Source organism: Procambarus clarkii, chromosome 40 (genome assembly GCF_040958095.1).
Source record: "Procambarus clarkii isolate CNS0578487 chromosome 40, FALCON_Pclarkii_2.0, whole genome shotgun sequence".
NCBI lineage: Eukaryota > Metazoa > Arthropoda > Malacostraca > Decapoda > Cambaridae > Procambarus > Procambarus clarkii.
Window position 1 is genome coordinate 17,940,881 of NC_091189.1, and position 23,442 is coordinate 17,964,322.

General features: G+C 39.3%; 1 protein-coding gene across 15 annotated transcripts in view; it reads right to left on the reverse strand.

Moving 5' to 3' along the window:
• Positions 1 to 1,294: 1,294 nt before the first annotated feature.
• The window catches only part of LOC123757949 (uncharacterized), a 68,758-nt gene continuing 46,610 nt past the window's right edge, over positions 1,295 to 23,442 (reverse strand). For 9 of the 15 annotated variants that reach the window (XM_045741939.2, XM_069338780.1, XM_045741940.2 and 6 more), the window contains 8 exons: positions 17,346 to 17,554; positions 16,841 to 16,893; positions 16,224 to 16,340; positions 14,650 to 14,877; positions 14,126 to 14,264; positions 10,778 to 10,977; positions 10,001 to 10,220; positions 1,295 to 5,393 (listed from right to left, as the gene is read on the reverse strand). In XM_045741939.2, coding sequence (XP_045597895.2) covers positions 3,441 to 5,393; positions 10,001 to 10,220; positions 10,778 to 10,977; positions 14,126 to 14,264; positions 14,650 to 14,877; positions 16,224 to 16,340; positions 16,841 to 16,893; positions 17,346 to 17,554 — 3,119 coding nt within the window. In that variant the 3' untranslated portion in view covers positions 1,295 to 3,440. The remainder of the gene's footprint in view (positions 5,394 to 10,000; positions 10,221 to 10,777; positions 10,978 to 14,125; positions 14,265 to 14,649; positions 14,878 to 16,223; positions 16,341 to 16,840; positions 16,894 to 17,345; positions 17,555 to 23,442) is intronic. The other 6 variants (XM_069338782.1, XM_069338778.1, XM_069338779.1 and 3 more) reach the window with 1 other exon arrangement.

A 23,442-nucleotide genomic window follows, 5' to 3' on the forward strand; every position in this document is an offset into this window, starting at 1 on the left:
ATTATGTATATTATGTTATCTCTCTTGCTCACCTTACAAGAATATCTTCACAAGCATTGTTACTACAAGGTATATTATGATAAATCACAAATATTTTACCGTTTGTACTTACTAACTGGTGTTGTAGAAATTCAGTGTAGAGCATCTAAGAACATTGCTCCATGACCTTCAGTGAAGTTGTAGATGTGGTGGAGACTTGGGAGGGACGTACACAGGGACGTATACAGACGCCTTTCTTGTGGTAAAATACCGATAATAGATAGCGGCACATGACCTGTTTCTGCATCCAAGTCTCTTCAAAAGTTGTATTTGTTATAAATTAGTTTGGATTTATATAAATAGAAGTTTTGTGCAGTAATAGATCTTTGCACTTTCTCCGGGTCAGGGAATTATCCAGGTATGGATGTGATTGTTAGTGCAACAAGATTCCACCCTAAAAAGCATTAGTATCTTAAAAAGTACCGTCATTGGTTTGACATCTTGTTTGAATGGTTCTTGTTACCCAGCCTGTCTTTTTTTTTTTTTTTAATATTTATATTGCTTTCTTTAATGGTAAAATATTTAGCCATGATTACTCCCATATCTTGTCTTCATTATTTTCTTTGTTGTGTGATTTAACTACAGTACATTTTATATATGGTTCCTGTTTTAATATTCTAACTTTTCCGTATCAGAGTAACTTTTAACTTACTTTCACTGAACATCATGTTTTCTGTAACCTATTGGAAGACCTTATTTACTTCAGTTTGGAGATGTGGCGTGTCCTCTATAGTCTATACTGCCTCTCGTAAAACGATCTTTAAACATTGATACATTACTATAGTTTGCGTCACTTGTGTTTAATATATGAACAAGAAAATGTACTGAAACAACCAGTTTTCTGGGACCATCCTTTCATGGTAGATAGTCCAGATTTTACTTTATTGATTATTACTTTTTGGGTTCGCTGAGAAATTTAAGGCATCCTCAACAACCCTTTGAATCACTGAAGCATTTAGCCTATAAAGGCACCAGCCTTCAAGGATGTGTTACTTCTTAAGTTTTTACATATAAATTTCCACAATAGTAGGGAAAGTTTGCCTGTAGTCTTTTCCAGCATCTGGACTTCACGGAACAAGCTCCAAAATTTGCAATGTAGATATTTCAGGAATGTTTTTTTACTTGAGAATATATTTTAATTGTAATACTTTTAATATATTTTCACATTATATAACTTGGATATTTCACAGAACCTATTCAAACAAATACATTCAATTCTAATAATATATCACCATCTTGGAAAAAAAAAGGTAAATAAAGAAAAAATATCATTTATTCATACAGCAAGGTTACTTACAAAATAATAAATGGAGTTTAATTCTCCAATATTATGGAAATTTATTTCAGAACCTTTATAATGAAATGTGTGACCAAAAACATCTTCCTAAACATCTATTAATCAAACAAAACAACAAACATTTAAATTTATAATTAAGTTGCATCACAAACTCCTGACCCAACTCACAACACCCTTCAACATTACCCAGAAAAGAATTTTGGTCCTATTATAAATATTACTACAAATGACACAAGCAACTTATGAAAAACTTAGTAGGCGAGGCATAAAAGAAACATGGAAATTACACACTATACATAAAAAAAAAAAAAAAAAACTCTAGGAAAAGTAACGTAAAAATAAACAAATTGAACCAGTGAAAACAATTAACTGTACTGTATACACATGCCAGACATTTACATACATATTTACATATCAATAACAAGGTGTTGAAGAGAAACATTTCTGGTCACACAGGATAATATTCATCACAGATTTGCAATCCAGATTATGTTGAAAATGTGTTGCAAGACATGATCTCTGCAAACACCTTCCAGTGTGCTAAAACACATGATATAGGATGTCAGGAATTTCATTTCACATTTATCACCATAAATAATCATTTTATCCAAGAGATTCCATTTCAGGCCTATACATTATTGAACTTGCATACAGAGCACCGTTACTTACAGATTTTTCTCCAATCAATATATATACAAGGGACACAAATCTATGATCTTGTTAATGTCTATGTTCCTTCTGTCATTGCTATTTAATAAGTAGTAACTCAAGTGCAACATTGTACAAAGTTTTAAGTTAAACTGCAAATTTGTACAAGAGGTTCATTACTTACATTATAACTGCAAAAATTATTAAACCTCATTGATTTAACTTTTTTGTTGCTTTCCTGAGAGATATTTTGGGAGTTCCAAAGCTGTCCAATATAAACGTATCCATACACAAACCTGACTATATGGTATTGACATTGGCTTTATATACATATGTCTAAGGATTAGACCAGTGGATATGTATATACTGTATTTATCAAACTGATTTTCACAACAATGTGAAAACAAATAAAATTATTAATGTGTGTGTGTGTGTGTGTGTGTTTTGTATACTGCTAACATAGCAGATTTGTAGTTCATATCCTCAACTTCTCCACAATAATATCTAACACCAACAATTTATAAATACAACATGGATGTCCTCTTTCATTTTTATGTTCAAACTTGTGCATGAAAAATATAAATACAAATACAATATATATATTATCTTTAATATAACTTCATTTGAAAATAAGAGTAAATTGTCAATTACCAGGCATATCTGCAATCCACCTGTAGTCTTCTTCATGTCAGTAATGAATACCCAATTTTGAATGTTAATTTGTTTATAATGTACCTGGTTAAGCCAATTCTTTGCTAGGGATGAAAGTTATTACTATACTGATATTCGGTCACTTATAATCTTAACAGAGAAAAAAAGAAACGCCAAAAACCACTCTTGACAATTCTCCGACAGTGTGGCTCGTGTAGTATCACTTGCAAGTGCATTTCACACCAAGTACCTCGTCAAGCCATGGTGGGATGGTTATGCTGCCTTCTCACTTTATATAAAGTACAATTTAATGCAGGTAAACCTTAAACTGCATTTTTCAAAATACTTCAGTCTCATTAATTTGTCTGATAACATAAATTAAGTGTCCAATAATATAGAACCTGGTATGATTCTAACAACTCAGATGTGGGGCTTTAAGAATGTGCAATGTTTATTAACTATTAATGTTATGGTCTAGGCAATAATTAACAAAATTCAGAATGAAGTGATACTAATGAATCTTGGGAAAAACAAAAAACAAAAAAACCCTCTTGGCTACAACATTCACTTGTACTTGAATTGAGAATTCTTCATATCAATGGACAAGAATCCTTAGGTGTATTATAAACCTTTCAAGTCTTCACAGCAGACAACTTTCTTTATTTTCTACATTGAATTTTTATCATTTATCCTGAATTACTCCCTAGAGGAAAAGCATGTTCAATTTTCATCACTAAGCTTTTTACCTCTAAAATTCATATTTTTGGCCACATTAAACTTCATAACTTTTTAAACTATCCCATACCTATCTAAGAACATTACGTGGTTTACCCTGTCCTGGCTTATCACGGCGCTTCTTGGCATACATTGCTTCATCATCATCTAGGTAGCGTTTTGGAGGCGCAATCGTCCTACCCGAGGAGCTGACACGCTCGTTGAACCTAAATACTGCTGGAGTTGAGGGTCCAGTTAGTGTTGGGGACGAAGAACCAGGAGCAGCATGACTGCTGTATTCGCTAACACTTCTGCGCCCTGGAGAACTGGGATGGCAACCACGATCGTGTGTGGATGACAATACTGGTCTACTTGATGAGGGTGATGGAGCAGTCTTCCCCAATTGTCTATCAGAGCTTCCAACTACATTTCCATAATTTGAATCCTCATCAATAAATATATTCTGCTGTTCTGCAGGTGAATCTCCTAATGAAGGTTTGCTGGATCTAGAGTGGTTCGAAACGGGACTCGTTGGATTCATAATGAGCAAAACTTCCGCCGTGTCTCTATCAATAATAGCAGTTTGTCTTGACGAGTCAACTGACTTCACTGAATCTGAAGAAATATCATCATTTACAATGCAAGAACTTGAACTTAAAGCAGTTTTTGCTAATCCTGATAATCTTCTTGCCTGAGGAGTTGTGACTGATTGTGCAAAAGATTTAACGGCTGCAGGTGTAAATGGATTAGTAGCATTGCTATGACTTTGAACTGAAACACTGGAATTCTTAGGAGCTACAGAATATTTCAGTGGTGGTGATGACATTTGTGCAACACTAGGAGCCTGAGAATAGAGGCTCTTGGGCTTGTCAAACATAACTGCCGAGCTATGCGCAGTGTGTGTATTGGGAACACCTTGTATTAACTGATCACCTTTAACAACAGTTTCAACTGTTCCATTTATGTGTTTTGCCTTGGTTTCAGCAATTTTTAACTTATCTTTCATTAACTTATTATCATACACAACTTGGCCATGCATACCAGTCATATCAGGAGTCAAAATATTCTTAGTTCCACTCATGGCAGAATTATCACCATTAAACTGAACATCAGTCTTATTACTATTCATCCGAGTTCCTTCATCTAAACCATCATCATTATATACTGCTTGAAGGAAACTAAGCCCACTTTTATTCCGAGCATTTAACTCGCTGACTAAGCGCGCTTCCTTAATTTGTGTTGTGTTATTTTCTTTCATTGGATTTTTTTTTTTATCGACTTTCGCTGGAAAAATAGAGTCGTCACTCTCAAAAACAACTTGCCTTTTCACATTATTGTGTGTTTCTTGTGTAATGATAGTGTTACCCAACTTTTGGGAAGATGCACTTTTCTCATGTGAATAGGCTGCTATGGAATATTTATTGGTATTAGACTGGTTTGTTGGCAGAGAAAGAGTTGGCTCACTCTTGATCAGATCAAAACTAACAGGAATTTTTGCTGAAAGTAGTTTACTTGAAACAGTTTTAGTTGGTGTGATTGTATTAGGTATACTAATAGATTTTGTAACTGTACTGCTATCATTCAATTGGTGAGCCTTTACCTCTGCCTCACTGCACTTTCTCTCACTTAATGTATTAGGACACAAATTATTCAAATTATGTTTTGGTTCTTTTGATATGCCAACTCCCACAGAAGCCCTTCCCTCTTTACCCATTACATTTTCAGTCTTGCTATTTTCCTGACATGAAAATTCAGTTTGTAAGGTGTTTCCAGCTATCCTGTTGACAGAGTTATTAACTGAAGAGGGGCCATCTTGAGCTTCTGGAGCAGCCCCAATGTGAGGTAAACTCATATCGTCCTTGTCCTTCTTATCGTCAGAAGAAAATAAGATTTCGGGTAGTGTTATGGAAGCATGATTAGGGTTGTGCTGTTCCATTAGGTTTCCAATCAATTTTGCAATAGCTTCACGCTTCCCTCTCACTACCTCTTGAGGGAACCACTCGGTAAGTGTACGAATTGGGAATGTGTAGTCTTTCAATGGATGCTGAAAAAAAATAAAGTCATCAGCTAATGCAGAATATAGATATAACTATTCTAAACAATTTATCGTGAAATATATTTAATGCCTAAATATTTCTTCCTCAAATTAATCATCATTATGATGTAGCACAAACCAAGAATGTAAATTAAATTTATCCATTGCATGAAACCCCCCTTTTTAGTTGCATTGCAATAACTGCCGACAGTATTGAGAAAAACATCATGTGAAAACAAGAACTATAATGTGGATGAAGAATTATGGTCGCTTTTATTAACAAACTACATCCACATTAAAATTCCAGTCCACACACAATTTTTCTCAAATAAAAATCAATGCAACATTTTAACAAATTCAACTTATATATATATATAAAAAAAAAAAAGAACAGTGGTGAATATAATGAAACACCATTTTCTGGGTGGGACCCGGATGCTCCCCAGAGCTATCCAGGGTAATATGCTAATGTCAGACTTTGGCATCAGTCACGAGTATTGGGTTCTTTGGGCCTACCGGGAACCACGGCCAGAAACTGGCCCCCTCAGAGAGGCAAGGGAAGCAAAGGCCTATATAAGCCCCTGTGTGGTTGGAAGCATTCATGGCTGCCATCGACCGGGTCAGGCACCCAGAAAGGTAAGCATCCCAAAACAAACCCCTATTCTAGTGAAAATATTGCTACCAAAAGCCGAACAAGTGGATAGAACTCCCCGAACAAAAACGTTCGATGAGCGTCCAAAATTAAAATATTTGTTAAAATTCCAGTTATTGCTCAATTATTATGGGAATAGCTTTAAAATATGCACCTTTATATTGCAAACAATTTGATACCAAAATGAAAGACGTAACACGAAAATTGATGTTATAAAACTGAATGAGTATACACACGAAAATAGATGTTATCAAACTGAACGAGTATACACAGGCACTGAACTACAGGCCAGTGTCCTTAACTTGTATACCATGCAAGGTGATGGAGAAGATCGTGAGAAAAAATTTAGTAACACATATGGAGAGACGGGACTTCGTGACAAATCGCCCGCCACATGGGTTCAGGGAGGGTAAATCTTGCCTTACTGGCTTAATAGAATTCTACGACCAGGTGACAAATATTAAGCAAGAAAGAGAAGGCTGGGCAGACTGCATTTTTTTTGACTGTCGGAAAGATTTTGACACAGTCCCCCATAAGAGGCTGGTACATAAGCTGGAGAGACAGGCAGGAGTAACTGGTAAGGTACTCCAGTGGATAAGGGAATACCTAGGCAATAGGAAGCAAAGAGTTACAGTGAGGGGCGAGACCTCAGATTAGCGTGAAGTCACCAGTGGAGTCCCACAGGGCGCTGTACTCGGTCCTATCCTGTTTCTGATATACGTAAACGATCTTGCAGAGGGTATAAACTCATTCCTCTCAATGTTTGCTGACGATGCCAAAATTATGAGAATGATTAAGACAGAGGAGGACTGCTTGAGACTTCAAGAAGACCTAGACAAACTGAAGGAATGGTCGAACAAATGGTTGTTAAGAGTTTAACCCAAGCAAATGTAATGTAATGAAGATAGGTGTAGGGAGCAGGAGGCCAGTTACAAGGTATCATTTGGGAGATGAAATTCAAGAGTCAGAGAGAGAGAGAAGGACCTGGGGGTTGATATCACGCCAGACCTGTCCCTTGAAGCCCATATCAAAAGGATAACATCGGCAGCATATGCCAGGTTGGCTAACATAAGAACAGCATTTGGACACTTGTGTAAGGAATCATTCAGAACTTTGTATACCACCTATGTCAGATCAATCCTGGAGTATGCAGCCCCAGCATGGAGTCCATATCTAGTCAAGCATAAGACTAAACTGGAAAATGTTCAAAGGTTTGCTACCTGCCTAGTACCCGGGCTAAGAGGTATGACCTACGAAGAGAGAATATGGGAATTGAACCTCACGTCGCTGGAAGACAGAAGAGTTAGGGCGGACATGAACACCACGTACAAGATTCTCAAGAGGAATTGACAGGTTAGATAAAGACAGGCTATTTAACACAAAGGGCACACGCACTAGGGGACACAGGTGGAAATTGAGTGCCCAAATGAGCCACAGAGATATTAGAAAGAATTTTTTTAGTGTCAGAGTGGTTGAGAAATGGAATGCATTAGGCAGTGATATGGTGGAGGCTGACTCCATACACAGTTTCAAGTGTAGATATGATAGAGCCCAATAGACTCATGAACCTGTACACCAGTTGACTGACAGTTGAGAGGCGGGACCAAAGAGCCAGAGCTCAACCCCCGCAAGCACAAATAAGTGAGTACATAAGGCTGCAGTGTGCAAATTAGTGCTCGTTCACGGGTAATTTTAGGCTTTGCTGCGGGGAGTCACACCGGGCTTTTGGACATTGTATGCATATACACCTGTAGGGAATTCTATTGCCAACACAATGATACCAAAACGGACGGCACAGCATGAGAATTTAGGCGAGAAAACTGAAACGAGTATACACATTTCAGTGTTGCCACGCTCTCTTCCGCACGATCGCCCGTACGCCAAGGGCGTGACCTCTAAGTTGGCGGCGCGCATGCCCGGGGCATAAAAGTGCCCCGGGCATGCTGGAAAGTGTTTACACTTTCCAGCAGAGAAAGCAGTTTCCACGGGGCTGGAAAGTGTTTACACTTTCCAGTCCCGTGGACACAAGAGCGAGTCCGTCGGGGGTCACTTGAAGCCACCCGTATGTTGTATGTTATTATTATTTTCATGTCCGACGAACAAATATTTCTATAAAACTCAATTTTTATCCGATCGACTTGGGGATAGTATGAACATATTTGCCATAAAATTTACATTTTCTTTAGTAGCTACATCGCCTATTTGGGAGAACGGCATTGTCTTTTATCTTCGTGGTAAAACTATTGTGGATTGCCGATGTGCAGTAACAGATAACACTTCGCCCACTTCCCACACTCTTGCGGGTGGGCCGCGATCATCATTCTTCATTTATATGCATATGTCCGTGTAGGGAATTTTATTGCGATCTCAAAGATACCAAATTTAACGCTGTAGGACAAGTGTGGAGTTGACAACCGTGAAAAGAATAGAAACATCTCGTCGCTGTTTGGAGCTCACGGCTAGTGATCCACGTAGTTTCTTTATTGGTAGTGGTTTAAATCACAGTTTGGCGACATTTTATAAATATGTTCTTCTAGAACATTCTATTGCGAACACATTGGTAAAAAAATTAAATGTGTACATCGAAAATTAAGATCAGGACAGTGAAAAGAGTATACACTTTTCAGTGTTTCCGCTCAATCGCCCGAAACGCCGAGAGCACATTGTGCTAACTTTTTTCCTTGTTCGCCGGGAGGCTGAAAGTGATAATTATTAAACAGGCCCCTCCTGAAGTTTCTGTTACCCTGCTTCTCTCTTCATCTTGTGAGTGTCTTTTGTGAGTAACTGTATCAAAAGCTTTCTGGCAATCTAGGAAGATGCAGTCTACCTACTCTTCCTTCCCTTTCTTGTCTTATTTTGGTGACTATCAAAGAATTCAATCAAGCTTATTAAGCATGATTTTCCTTTCTGGAGCCATGTTGTTACTCTCTCCATGTGTTCTACAATCCTTTATTTTTTGTTTTTTTGTTTTCCAGCATTTTTCATGGAATGAATGTTAATGACACTGGTCTATAGTTTAGTGTTTCGTGCCTATCCCATTTCTTAAATATGGAAGTACATTTGCTTTTTTCCAGATTTCCAGTAGCTCTCCTTTCCCTGCAGAGGCAAGGAGAATGTGGGTGGGTGTCAGGCAAACAAGTGAGGGAAGCCTGTTCCACCAACCCTGCAGCGGTAGGTAGGGTGCTGCCTTCTAGTGGCAGTTAAGAATTGGTAGTGATGAACAAAGATAGTGTTTCAGAGAGTTAGTTAGCAGAGATCTAACCGGCATTCTTTGCATTTCCAGTTATTTCTAGGAAAATGTGTTCAGTTTTTGCATCTGCTCTTAAGTGCTTTTAGTTGTGGATTGAACTTTTATTGCCTATCACCTACACCCAGCACGATCATCTGAAAACTTATTTGCCACCAGGGAAATAGGAAGAAAGGCCAAAGGGATTTTGTTGTCCTGGATAAGCTCAGGTCCATGTTCAAGAGAAACCGAGAGGGCTTTACTGTGATAAATCAAAATTTCTTTCGTATGAATGTGATAGTAAAGGATGACTTGCAAAAATGTAAAATAATTTAAGCTGTCTCAAAATGTAAACACCTTCACATTTATATAAATGTAATACACTAACAGCTATTTCTAATACTAGAGAATAGTGTATATTTGATTTACAATACACAATTCAATACTAGGTGCAAAAGTCTCACTGTAAACACAAATGTTCCATAGGCCTCCTGTGGGTTTTTATAAGGAAGCCAACTTCAGAATAATTAGCGAGTGCGCCAAATCAACATTATGGCAAGGAGAATAATTATATTATTTTTTTCATTTCACATACCTACATAACTTTCTACCACTAATGAAGAAAATATCCTATTTATTCTTGTTTGTTGCACATTACAAAAAAATGTGAACAACAGAGAAGCAGCCAAAAGGTAAAAACACAGTGGTATATAAAACATACATCATCAATATTCTTACCTCAAAGAAACTTTCTGCAAATTGTAAAGTGTAAATGCCACAGTCTGAATAGTTCATCTGCTGTGGCACTCTTGGGCATGCACCCTTCATGGTGTCTCTGTTATAAGCTTTCTCTGACCCTTTCCTTAGTCTATGTTCCACCATGAGATAGTCCCGCAGAGTAGCAACAATCCGTGCTCGGTTTGCTCCAGTGAGAGAGTCGAAGATCAAAATACAAGGCCTGGATGAAAGAAAAATATGAACAAAAACTTTTAGACCCATTTTTTAATGAGCGCAATACAACTTGCTGAATGAATCAATAGTATAAGAATCAATGGTAATAAAATGTTGTAAAACAGGTGAACAATTAAAAATGTATTATACATCATACACTGAAAATATAATATCTATTACATAAGCTGCTAACCTGCCAGGTTATCTAAGTACATCCCATACCTATCTTTTTCTTACTCCAACAAGGGTCCAAAGGCAGCACATTGTTCTCATTCTACCTATTAGCCTGAAGTACCAATTTTTTAGCCAGATATCTGAGAAACCACAAATATTTTGCCTTAAAATGTTTTAGTGATGTTTAAGCACTGCTGATGAAACTTTCTTTCATTCCACCCAGTGTGCTCTCAACACAGTTCTCACTGCCCTTATATATCTCCTATATTAATAAGTCTCAACAAATTGTAATTTTCAACAACACTAACATATTTTGCACTATCATAATACAGTACAAGTCATTGCAGAGTTTTATGACACAGAGAATTAAACATAATGATGTCAACTAACTGTTTAATGGCCGATGAAGCTGCTGGAGTCTCTGGTTTATCAGCACGAGTTTCTTCATTATTTTTCTCATCAACCTTATTCTTTTTACTTGGTGGACTGTCTTCCTCCTCCTCCTCCTCTTCATCCTCCTCCAGTTCATCTTCGTCTCCCTCAGCTTCGTCACGATCACTCCACTCCCCGTCATCAATAACAGGGATCTGCTGAAATCAACTCATTTTTAACCCTTAGACAGCAGTTATTGTCATAGGTCTATTCCCAGGGTAATGCAATTATCGTTACATGAAGATTTATATAATTATTGCCTGGGTTTTACATGTATTATGCAAATATGGATATAATTGGTTTATGTGGATGTAATGGAGTTTACCTTGACCCATGAAAAAAATCTTGCTACTATTTCATGGTATGAATGCAATTATCGTCATGAATATTACTAGAGGAATGCAATCATCATATGACGCTTTAAACAATTACTGTGCGCGTTTTACATGTATGTTGCAAATATGAATATAATAGCTCTCTGTGGATGTAAATAAAGAAAAACAAGTGATAAAACAATTGGTGAAAAATCCCAGGATAAAACAGAAAGCATCAGCACGGTCGTGCACTAGGCGTTTACAAGTGCCAGACGCAGTCTTGCAGAGAGCCTTCACCCAGTGAATTTATAAATATTCACTTGTTTTCCAGTTCGTATTGCATTTTGCTTACTAATTACTAATTCTATATATTTTTTGTGCTTAACCCTTAGACCGCGCATATTACCGTGCATATTGGGGGCCTGGTAGCGAAAAATATTTGAACTATGTAAAAATAACTTTAAAATTTTAAACAAATCTCCAACTTACTGGCTTCAGTGTTATGAAATTTTCATCAAAATACTTTCAGAAATTAATTTTAGACAAATTTTAAAAATAGGAATGTTTTGTTGATAAGTAGACCAGCTTCTAACTGGAACTAAAGGATTAGGCAGTAATAAAGAGATGCAAGCACCTGTCCGTCGCTCAAAGAAGAATAGTAGTAAGAAGTGTCCACAAAGTGGATATACAATTGGTGCCTTTATAGCATTGCTGAGTAATACATAATAACACAAATAATAATGAATAACTATGTTAATATGCTCTATTTTGTTATATATCATATAAATACATTGTCCAATGTTAATATGTTACTGTGCTTTCATCAATGTCCCCCAATTTTTTTTTAGGAGTTTTTTTTTAAAGAATTTAGTTTTTCCTCCTTTGTTTATTATCTGATTCTGTTGAAACCTTAACATCCTGGAGAATGCATATGTTTTCCTAACTATGTAAAGATAGAATGGAATTGGTCAACAAATAAATCAGTCACAACTCGCAAAACTTGGTACTTTAAAAAAAAAAAATTGGCTGATTTTTTCTCTGATTTCAAACTATTTTCTTTGTCTCTTTATGTTATTTTGATGATTAGGGACCATATTAGGGCTTTTTCACTTAGGTAAAATATACCCTAAATACAGTATATCCTCCAAATCATTATAATTATAATTATTCCCTATATTTTGTGTTTTTGGGGGTTATTTTTTCTTGACTTCATTTCAACACATATTGACCTACAACTTTCACATATTCGAACACGAATGCCAAACAATGTTTATTAAAAGATACAATTATATTAACGAATTAAAACTACCTTTATTCATTGTTGATAACTTCAACTTCAATTATCTTTGAAACTAGAGTTTCAACTTTGAGTGGCTTCTAAATTTCCAGTTTTTGACGAATTCTCACTATTTTGACATATAGTGTGCTCAGCTGTCTGTTCTACAATCCCTTCAGAATGAATTTTTCATAAACTTTATACATTTAGTTATAATTTTTTTGGTCTAAATTTGCCGAATATTTCAAATGTCCTATTGACAACTTTTTTACAGTAAACTATACTGAAAACCTATATTCTAATTTGATGAAAATGAAGATCATATGCTATTTTGAGAGAATAACAACATTAAATGAACAATTGGTGATCATTTTTTTTATTCTGAACTGAAAATATGAAGTTTTCAATATTCAATTTTAAAATTAATTTTGATTCTCTTGTTTCTCAAGTTACGCTGTGATCATTTAGATAAAGTTGGAGCATTTGCCTAGTTGATTATGCAAAAGTAATTGGAAAGTGTTTGTGCAAGTTTTAAAAACTTATGTTGAATTATTTTATATCAAATCATGTATTTATGTATTGCACAGTTTAAGGGTTAAGCAGGTATGACCATAGCTACTGTCTCTGATCATTAGTTTGACAAATTGTTGTGCTACAAATACTTCCATATTCCTAATTCTTTGTATACAGCTTTTAGTCCCAGTTACCCATTTGCAGTCATTGTTATTTGACTTATTTTATATGATATTATGTTCCTGAGATTTATTAAGAATGTTTTAAAGTCTTAAATTACAGTTACCATCATACACCGATCCCTGAGATAATATTATCACACGTTAATCTTAATTATTACTGCACAGTTTTCATATAAATGATGTAAATATTGTCTGTACAGGGCACCTGACAGCTGGGTGGACAGCGCTTCGGATTCGAAGTTGTGAGGTTCCGGGTTCGATTCTCGGTGGAGGCGGCTCCCGTGGCCATTTTGGCCGGATGTTGAGATAACTTTATCCAATAATGATTTTGGCCGTAAAAAGGCATCTTCCGGATGTTCGAATCCCGGATAATTAAGTGATTACAGTACTTAGGGAAGATACTAGTAACCCTAAAAGTATGCAGCCTAAGTACTGTACTGGTACTTCTGGCCAATGCCCCAACACATGGCAGGCACAACTACTAGTGCCAAATCCTGATAGGGAATGGCAGCCAGAATAGACGTCAACCCCAGCTGGCTTCAGTCGATGAACTGGCGGTTTAGCGGCTGGCTAGGTGGGGCGGGGGGCTTGCACAAATATGCGGCACATCGGGTTGACGATTTGCTTGTTACCTAATCTTGGGGGAGTTTTTGGGCTCTGTTCGGTCTTGGCTTGCACTTTTCTGCCAGTTGGGGTTTATTTTGGGACGCCTACCTTTTTGGGGTGCCCAGCACAGGTCAATGGCAGACATGAATGTACTCTCGTACAAGGGAGTTTTCATAGGCCATTGCTCCCTTTGCCTCTCTGAGGGGAACAAGTTCAAACTAATGGTTCCCAATAAGCAAGAACTCCATACTACTCAGGATACATACAATAATTATCATATTTCAAATTCTTAAACAATCAACACACAAGAATAGAAGCAAGCCTAAAATTATACTTTAATAATAAAAGTTGAAGTTGCATTAATATGCTAATTTATGTATTATTTGTAAGCTTTTTTTTTTTAAGGAGTGCTCACCTCAATCCTATTCCTTGGTCTGTTGGACCTCCGTTTCTGTAATTTATCCGTAACTGGAAGTGGAATAGGCTGACCATCTGACATCCGTACAGGACAATCCAAGCCAGGGAAGCATATAATGGCCAGAAACCAGTGCGCACTGAAAACAGATGTTGTCAAGATTAGTAAATAACTTCTAAAGCCAGGTCATCTTTGATACACTGCAGTGCATCAACTTCCTAAACACTGGGTCATCCTCACCAGTACAACTGGACAATAATATACAATGCCATTTCTCACAAAAAATAAAATGATAAGTGTGACTTTCTACACTATGCTGGCATAATCCACCATGCCAGCATGCCACACTTCTAGTCACTCAATTTAATTTTGTATAAAATTGCACGCAAGTATAGAATCAATATTATTGTAAATAAAACTATATCAACGTTAGATCACCTTTCTAGACAATTTTACCTAAAAACTTCATTATATAAACATAATATTGCAACAACATACAATATCTACACAGAATTAGAACTTACTGTTCATTAATAGGAATTATGATGAAGTCCTTAGAAAAAATATCTACACTTTTTGTCCAAGACTTAACCCGCGCATGTCTCTTCTCAGCTGCAGTAAGCTTGGGGTCGTCCTCCGGTGCATTGAGTCTTCGTTTCTTGGGCTTTGAAGTGAGTCGTTTATAGAAAAATGTAGAAAACACATGTGTGTGCAACCTGTGTATCTCTGATAACTTGCTTTGCAGTAGCCACCTGTACAAGGATATATTATTATAGTTTTCAAATACAATATTTATCAAAGAATAGTGAAGCCTGACAAAAACAAAAAAATGCTGGAAACATTTTGCAAATATATGAACATAATATGCTAGGCAGTACCAATTTACATTCAATGACTCACTGCTGAATTTATCAAAAGCTTGAAATATTTTAGCCAGTTCACTTCCATAATATTGCTTGGAAATGTGTTTTCCAGATAAGTAACTATTTCCTAATCAGTGCTTACCTAAGAATGATCCAATGCACACACTATCCTATCGGTAATTATGACAAATCTGAAACATTAAAGCTGATACGATTATGAGTAAAGCTGTCCTAGTCCATGATATTGTTCCAAAACATCTATTTCTAGAAATTTAATAGTTCTTCCAGTGAATAAAAACAAATACCGTACATTTCTTAAAAAATTCCTTGGAGTATCATTTGCAATTGACACTACTACGATTACACTCATAAGAACATAAGAATGTTACCTTCTGCAGGTAACTGCAGAAGGCCTATTGGCCCATACGAGGGAGCTCCTATTTATAACCACCCAATCTCATTCACATATATATCTACCCTACGCTTGAAACAATCAAGGGATTCTACTTCTATTATGTTATGTGGTAACTGGTTCCACAAATCAACAACCCTGTTACAGAACCAGTATTTACCCAGGTCTTTCCTAAATCTAAACATATCCAACTTATGCCCATTGTTTCGTATTCTGTCTTGTGTTGATACCTAACAATTGACATACCGAGTTGACACTCGGATGGGGGTTTAGATTTGGCTTCAAGTCATCTCAACCCCATCAGTTTGTAAAACAGGTTCTGAGCCCTTTCTCCTCAAAAACATTAGAATTAACATCTTCCTTGCACTTCTATATATAGTACGTGTCTTTAAAAATTTTAAGTCGACATATGAAGTGTAACTGAGATACTGAATAGGTACCAAAAATTCTTTTGGGAAACTAACACAATAAAAACTTAACGATTTCTCATCAGGGGGATAGCTTATTACTGCACCACTTCAGCACCCTGACTCCCTCCATCCTCCACCTTCTATCTTATCAATGAAATCAAATTTTTGGTTATAGGTTATTTGATTTTTCTCAGTTTTTTTTTATTAAGGCTGAACACTTATACACTCCAACAAGAGATAACAATTTATGTAAACAGCTACGAACAATGCTTCCAATTTTGATTATTTACGTAGGGAGCAACTGTGCCCAGTTCGAGGGTTTCACAGGGACCATTAGTCAAGATGGCAAACAAAGGTAGGTGTTCTTATGTCCTACAAATCTGACATTACCAAAGTCATGAATAAATACTCACTTGAGGTAGAAATCAATAATTACATCATTGAGAAACTGTTCATCCTCTAGACAACAATAATCATCTGTGGATATAGAGATTCCTCCTTTTTGTGGTGGTGGTGGATAAATTAACAACCTGAAGTGATAAAATTACAATTACTAAACAAAATTTAAAACATCTAGTTTTCTTATGTCATAGAAGAAAAAAAGGACACAGTCGACCACGACCGAAAGATAATATATATCACTCAATCTGTTTGTACACTGTAGTTTTATATTATTATACTGGTGCTGAAAATATATATGATCTCTAAACAAATAAAAAAAAAACTGCACAAGCTTGAAATGTGTAAATTATAATTTGTTGGCATGCAGAAGATAGCAGAACGATTGATTAGTGACAATATTACATTCAGTAACTGCAAGCAAAAGGTTCTTTAACAAATCAACTTTGTGAACAAAGTGAACAGTTGTGAAACTCAAGACCTCACCACCAGCTTATGTATGAATGTATGTCATTAAACATTCATAAAAGTGAATACAATGATAAAAATATTTACAAATGTTTTCACATTAGCAAAATAACTAACACTAAATTAAAGAGAAAAAATGTTGGCAGAATCTAGGAATACTTACATTCTAGATTCATTTGTGGTAGACGAAACCGTTTTTTTCACTATGCTCTGTACCTAATGAAATAAATTAAACACTTGTAAGTACTCACATTTTACAAAGTAAATAACGAAGAAATTAACATGTGGTGAACAATGAGAAAATGTATACTGTAACTGTGACAGGAAAATAAAACAGGAAATTACTTAAGCACTTTTGTGTTAACATTTTCAAAAGTATAAATAAATAAAAAAGAAAAATTCGGCATTGAATGTAATGAAACGCCATTTTCTGGGCGAGATCCGGAGGCTCCCGGAGTTTGCATTATTTGGCTTTTCCTTACTTTTTGCATGTAAATGTATCATTAAATAAGTTGTTTTTTTCACATAGCCAGAGTTGCACCTTTTGTTATAACTGTATACGAAGGGTTAATAAGCATCATATTTTTCATATACAAATTTAAAACTGTGCACATAATAATTGATAAAGTTAATACAAAATATATAAAATTTAAAGAAATTATACATACTTCCACAGGAGATGACCTCACAAGTATTTCATTGGCCTCTCTTTGATCTAATTCTTCCATGATATTGAAGCTTTCAGTTGGCACTGTTGAAGTGACATTTCCAATGTCACTTGTGTGTGCATTTGAAGAACTTAAAATTTCTTTGACCAAGTTTTTATTTTCTTCGGTTAATCTATCTGGAAGGATTGTTATACGCTTCTGTGATTCTTCTGCAAAAAAAAAAAAAAAATAAAGCGTTGAATATAACGAAATGCCATTTTCTGGGCGAGACCAGGAGGCTCCCTGGAGCTATCAGGCTGATATGTGTTATATTAGTCTGGGGCATCGGTCAATTGTTTAGCCTACCGGGGACCACGAGCCAGAACCTGGCCCCCCCTCAGAGAGGCAAAGAGGGCACTATTGGAATGTAGAATGGGGGGGGGGGGCACCAGACCCTCGTGCCAGCTAACCAAGCAATCCAGTTCAGATTCTGAGCATCAAAAAGGAAATGGAACCGCTGACCAGGTTGCCAGGGAGCCTCTGGGGCTCACTCGGAAAATGGCGTTTCATTACATTCAACACTGGTTTTCTGTGGGAAGTCCCTACGGCTCCCTGGAGCTACATCTCCAAAGAGAAGGAATTAGGGACTTACCCAGGAGGCGGATGCTACTCGCTCCTTAACTCTAAGTCGAGACACAACCCGTTCTCGCAAATTTAATAAGTCAATATTGACTTATTAGTTGCGTGCATAGGTGACATACTAAACATAATAGTTTCCCTTGAAAAGCTTCATAGAAAATACCGACCTTACCTAACCTACTTAGTATGTTAAAATAAGCATCTTATAGCTTCATAATTACAATTGTTACTTAACCTATTATAGGTATAGGTTAGGTAATAATTGTAATTACGAAGCAATAAGATGCTTATCTTAACATACTAAGTAGGTTAGGTAAGGTCGGTGTTTTCTATGAAGCTTTTCAAGGGAAACTATTATGTTATGTCACCTATGCACATATTTAATAAGTCAATATTGACTTTTTAAATTTGCGAGAACGGGTTGCGAGACAACTGGTTGCAATCTGTGACCCAAAGTCCCACATGGATAACCAAGACCAGGAACGTTGACGAGATAACGCCCAGCCTCCTGTTCAACCACTAACAGCAGCCCTGTTCAACCTCGAAAATCCCCGCACCCGAATGTCATCCCAGGACATATTGCCAAAGACATTAGTCAAAGCAGCAAACTTACAAATGTCATGGGCACGAGGATAGACCGCAGGCTGCCTAGACTTACTGACCCTGTGGACGACCTGAGAGACGGAAAACTGGATCAACTCTAAACACATCCCCGGCCACAGAAGCTGAGGCCTGCAGGTACCTTACTTTGAGGTTACCTTGAGGTGCTTCCGGGGCTTAGCGTCCCCGCGGCCCGGTCGTTGACCGGGCCTCCTTGTTGCTGGACCGGTCAACCAGGCTGTTGGACGCGGCTGCTCTCAGCCTGATGTACGAATCACAGCCTGGTTGATCAGGTATCCTTTGGAGGTGCTTATCCAGTTCTCTCTTGAACATTGTGAGGGGTTGGCCAGTTATGCCCCTTATGTGTAGTGGAAGCATGTTGAACAGTCTCGGGTTTCAAATGTTGATAAGAGTTCTCTCTCAGAGTACCTGTTGCACCTCTGCTTTTCAATGGGGGTATTCTGCACATCCCGCCATGCCTTCTGGTCTCATGTGATGTTATTTCTGTGAGCAGGTTTGGGACCAGCCCCTCTACTATCTTCCACGCGACTACTATTTTTCCAGCAAAGAGCCGCAACAGGACAACACATGATGCACTACTGGCCTGACCAACCAAGCATCAATGACCCAAGGACCCTTTCGGAGAGCGGAAACTCGTTCTTCGCCAGAAAAGAAGAAGGCTGCAATGGAATAAACTTACCACCAGGACCAAAAGAGCAAAAATCCTTGCTCTGGAGGAGCATGAAGCTCACCAACCCAACCCCCAGAGTCCAATGCCAACAGAAAGAGAGCCTTAGAAAATCAATCTTCAACCAAAGGAGGCCACCACAAACCGAGAAGACAGAAGGAAGCACCCTGTCAATGGACCAGGACGGTTCAGGCGGCACACAAGCAGGCTGGAGGTGAAATAGAGCACTAGAAAGCTTATGAAACAGGGCTGAAGTGACTTCCACCCTTAACGCAAGCATGAGCGGCTCTACCAGCGCTGCATGACACGAGGCGATAGTATTTGGCATTAAATGACAATTCTGAAAAAGCCAAGATAGGACAGGACAACACGATCAGTAACAGAAGACAACCTACAAAATGGCGGAAAGAACGCCAGGAAACTTCATACTATCACCGAGATGAAGCTCGCAGGTAGGACACCATCTTGAGGTTATCTTGAGGTTATCTCGAGATGATTTCGGGGATTAGCGTTCCCACGGCCTCCTTTTTGTTACACACCCCCCCAGGAAGCAGCTCGTAAGAGCTGTCTAACTCCCAGATCCCTATTAACTGCTAGAGGAACAGGTGCATCAGGGTGAAAGTAACTCTGCCCATTTGCTTCCGTCTCTACCGACAGTCGAACCCGGAACCTCAGAACTACGAATCCCAAGCACTGTCCAGTCAGGCCCCTCAACGAAGTCCATCAATGAAGTCACACGTTCATCATACAAATTATGCTAGACCCATGTCAAAAGACCAGATACGAAGAGTGGAGGAGAAGATCAAACCAGCTAGGTACCTGACCAAATCGATCTGTTGAACGAGGCGGAGCTGCAGAAAACATCGTGGGTTCGGACACCGAGTAAGCAGTGCCTGAAACCAAGGGGTCAATAGGACTACTGTTCCCTGGTAAGTCTCAAAAAAAAGCCAGGACCCAAAGCAACAGCTGGATCAGGGGGACAAGGTACAAGTTTCGGCAGGACTCGACTGGTCCTGCCGAAAGGCGTCTACCACGATGGCTTCACAGTTGGGGAACAGCACCACAGATATCAGGAAATGCCGAGACCATGCTGATGCGAAGAGGTCCAGCTCCGGGTACCCGTACAGTACATCTGTCAGAGCCAACTGAAGGAGTCGGCATCGCCCATTCATTCCATGGACAGGCCGTCTGCCAGGATGTTGGCCAAACCCCGAGAATCCAGCAGACGGGTCACTCGAAGCGACCAGCCCAAAAGAGGCAAGGACCGAATAGGAAGCGATAGCCAAATCACCCCGAACTCCCACACTATGCTGTGAGCCCAACAGAAGGATGGATCCCACCGTCCCTGGCCGTCCTGGTGAGCACTAGTCACAAAACCCCAGCCGAGAAATGATGCATCTGTGAACACATCGAGCGAGGGCTTGGATAGGCACCAAGGTGCTGAACCTCAAAAAAAAACGAAGAGGAAGCCGGCAACACAGCAACCAATAGAAGGCCCCCTGGAGACCAAACCCAGAGATCATGAAAGAGGCAGAAGGGAGGACTCAGAAGGAACCAGAATAGACACCAAAACCAGAGCCGACTCGACTGGTAAACCAGCATTGCAAAGTTCAGATGCCTGCACAACTACTCAAGCAACTGCCGAGTGACCCTGGACACCCCCCCCTCCCCAACCGAAACAGCTAAAGGCGGGACTGCAGCCGCAGCAACGACTCCAGATAGAGACAAAGAAGCGGTCTGAAAGTCCCATGCCAGGTCTGAACCTAGTATGGAACCAGATGGGACTTCCTCCAGTTCACCAGGAGCCAGAACCCTGGTTTGGAGCGGGAAGATCCTATCTGTCACAGTTACTTAATCACTGACAAAATCACAGAAGATCTAGAAGAGAAGCAAAATGCAGATGTAGTATACACAAACTTTGCAAAGGCATTCGACAAATGTGACCATGGAGTGATTGCACACAAAATGAGGTCAATGGGAATAACTGGTAAAGTAGGACGCTGGATACTCAATTTCCTCTCGAACAGAACACAAAGAATAACAGTCAATCAAATAAAATCAAGTCCACGCACAGTTAAAAGCTCTGTACCTCAAGGTACAGTCCTTGCACCACTGCTGTTCCTTATTCTCATATCAGATATAGATAAAAATACAAGTCACAGCTTCGTGTCATCCTTTGCATTTGACACAAAAATCAGCATGAAAATTACCTCTGCTGAAGACATCGAAAAATTACAATCAGATATCAACAAAGTTTTCGATTGGGCAGCAGAAAATAACATGAAGTTTTACAGCGATAAATTCCAGGTACTCGGGTACGGCAAAAATGAGGACCAAAAACACAAAACAGGGTACAAAACAGAATCGAATCTGCCCATAATAGATAAACAGCAGGTCAAGGATTTGGGAATAATGATGTCCGACGATCTAACGTTTAGGGTGCATAACCAAGCAAATATTGCGTCAGCCAGAAAAATGATATGATGGATTACGAGAACTTTCAAATCCAGGGATCCCATCACGATGGTTGTACTCTTCAAGTCACTGGTGTTGTCCCGTCTTGAGTACTGCTCAGTACTCACTTCCCCCTTCAGAGCAGGAGAGATTGCTGAAATTGACGGAATACAGAGAACATATACGGCACGCATAGACGCGATAAAGCACCTAAATTATTGGGATCATCTCAAAGCTCTCCAAATGTACTCACTAGAAAGGAGACGAGAGAGATACCAAATAATATACGCATGGAAAACACTGGAAGGCCAGGTCCCTAATCTACACAGTAAAGTAACAACGTACTGGAGTGAACGATATGGAAGAAAATGCAGAATAGAACGTGTGAAGAGCAGAGGTGCCATAAGAACAATCAGAGAACACTGTATAAACATCAGAGGTCCGCGGCTGTTCAACGTCCTCCCAGCGAGCATCAGAAATATTGCCAGAACAACCGTGGACATCTTCAAGAGAAAACTAGACCGTTTTCTAAAAGACGTTCCGGACCAATCGGGCTGTTGTGGGTATGTGGGCCTGTGGGCCACTCCAAGCAACAGCCTGGTGGACCACTCTCTCACAAGTCAAGCCTGGCCTCGGGCTGGGCTTGGGGAGTAGAAGAACTCCCAGAACCCCATCAACCAGGTATCAACCAACCAGGTAACCCGGTAAGCTGGTAAAGAACCACACTCCTAGTGAGCAGACAAGTAGACTGGCTGGGAGCCCACACCAACCAGTCGTCGAGGTAGGCCAGAATCCGAACTCCTAGCAGAAGCAGACGGGTCACCATGACCCGGGTAAGACGTGTGAATACGTGAGGTGCCAGATTCTAGCCAAAAGGAAGGCAACGAAAGTGGTAAGCCTGATGCCCCACCGCGAAACCGAACCAGTCCCTGAACCCCGGATGAATAGGAACATGCCAATACGAGTGCCAGAGGTCCAGGGACATCATCCAGGGACCCAGCTTCAACAGAAACCGGACCTGAGACAGAGTGGTCAACCAAAACGAGGGGCAAGGAATCCAGGGGTCAGACAGGAAATCCACCCGAGGAACGGCATTGTTTCAACCACGCCCAAGCACACCCACTCCAAGATGACCCAACGGAGTGCAGGGAAAGAAGCCTGCCCCGTGAGCCCTAAACCTCCCCAAAGGAGGAGCTGCCCAAATCCACCACAGGTCAGTGGATACGACCCGAAATGCCCATAAATCGTTGGACTTAGGGTAAACAAACAGCGCAAGCCGTCCAACATCGCCTCGTCAATGGGGCAAACTGCGAAAGAGCCAACACCCTTTACTAGAAGCCAACCGACAAACAGAGTTCACCGTGCCGACCAGACGACGCCGGCTCCGAAGGAAACATCGGCTTAGAAACTGGCACCAATGGCCCACCCCGACCAGAGGAATCCTGAGCCCTGGCTCAACCCTTCAGAGAAGGCCTGCTACAGGATGCCCAGGCAAGGAGCTGCAAAACCAGCTGGGTCCAAATTAACATGGGAATCTTGAACCCCTGTGACGTGTCAAATCAATGGGGCCAAGAGGAGGCCCATCCAAACAACAGAAGTGGGCCAAGAGCCAACCCCTCCAGGCAAGAAAACAAAAATAACAGAAAACCCTGCAAAAGTACAAAGTGTCCAGAAGGAACAGAAACCGGCCGCCGCATATGTATGCGAGCTGTGCAGTATCTTGCGCTCCTACCAGCA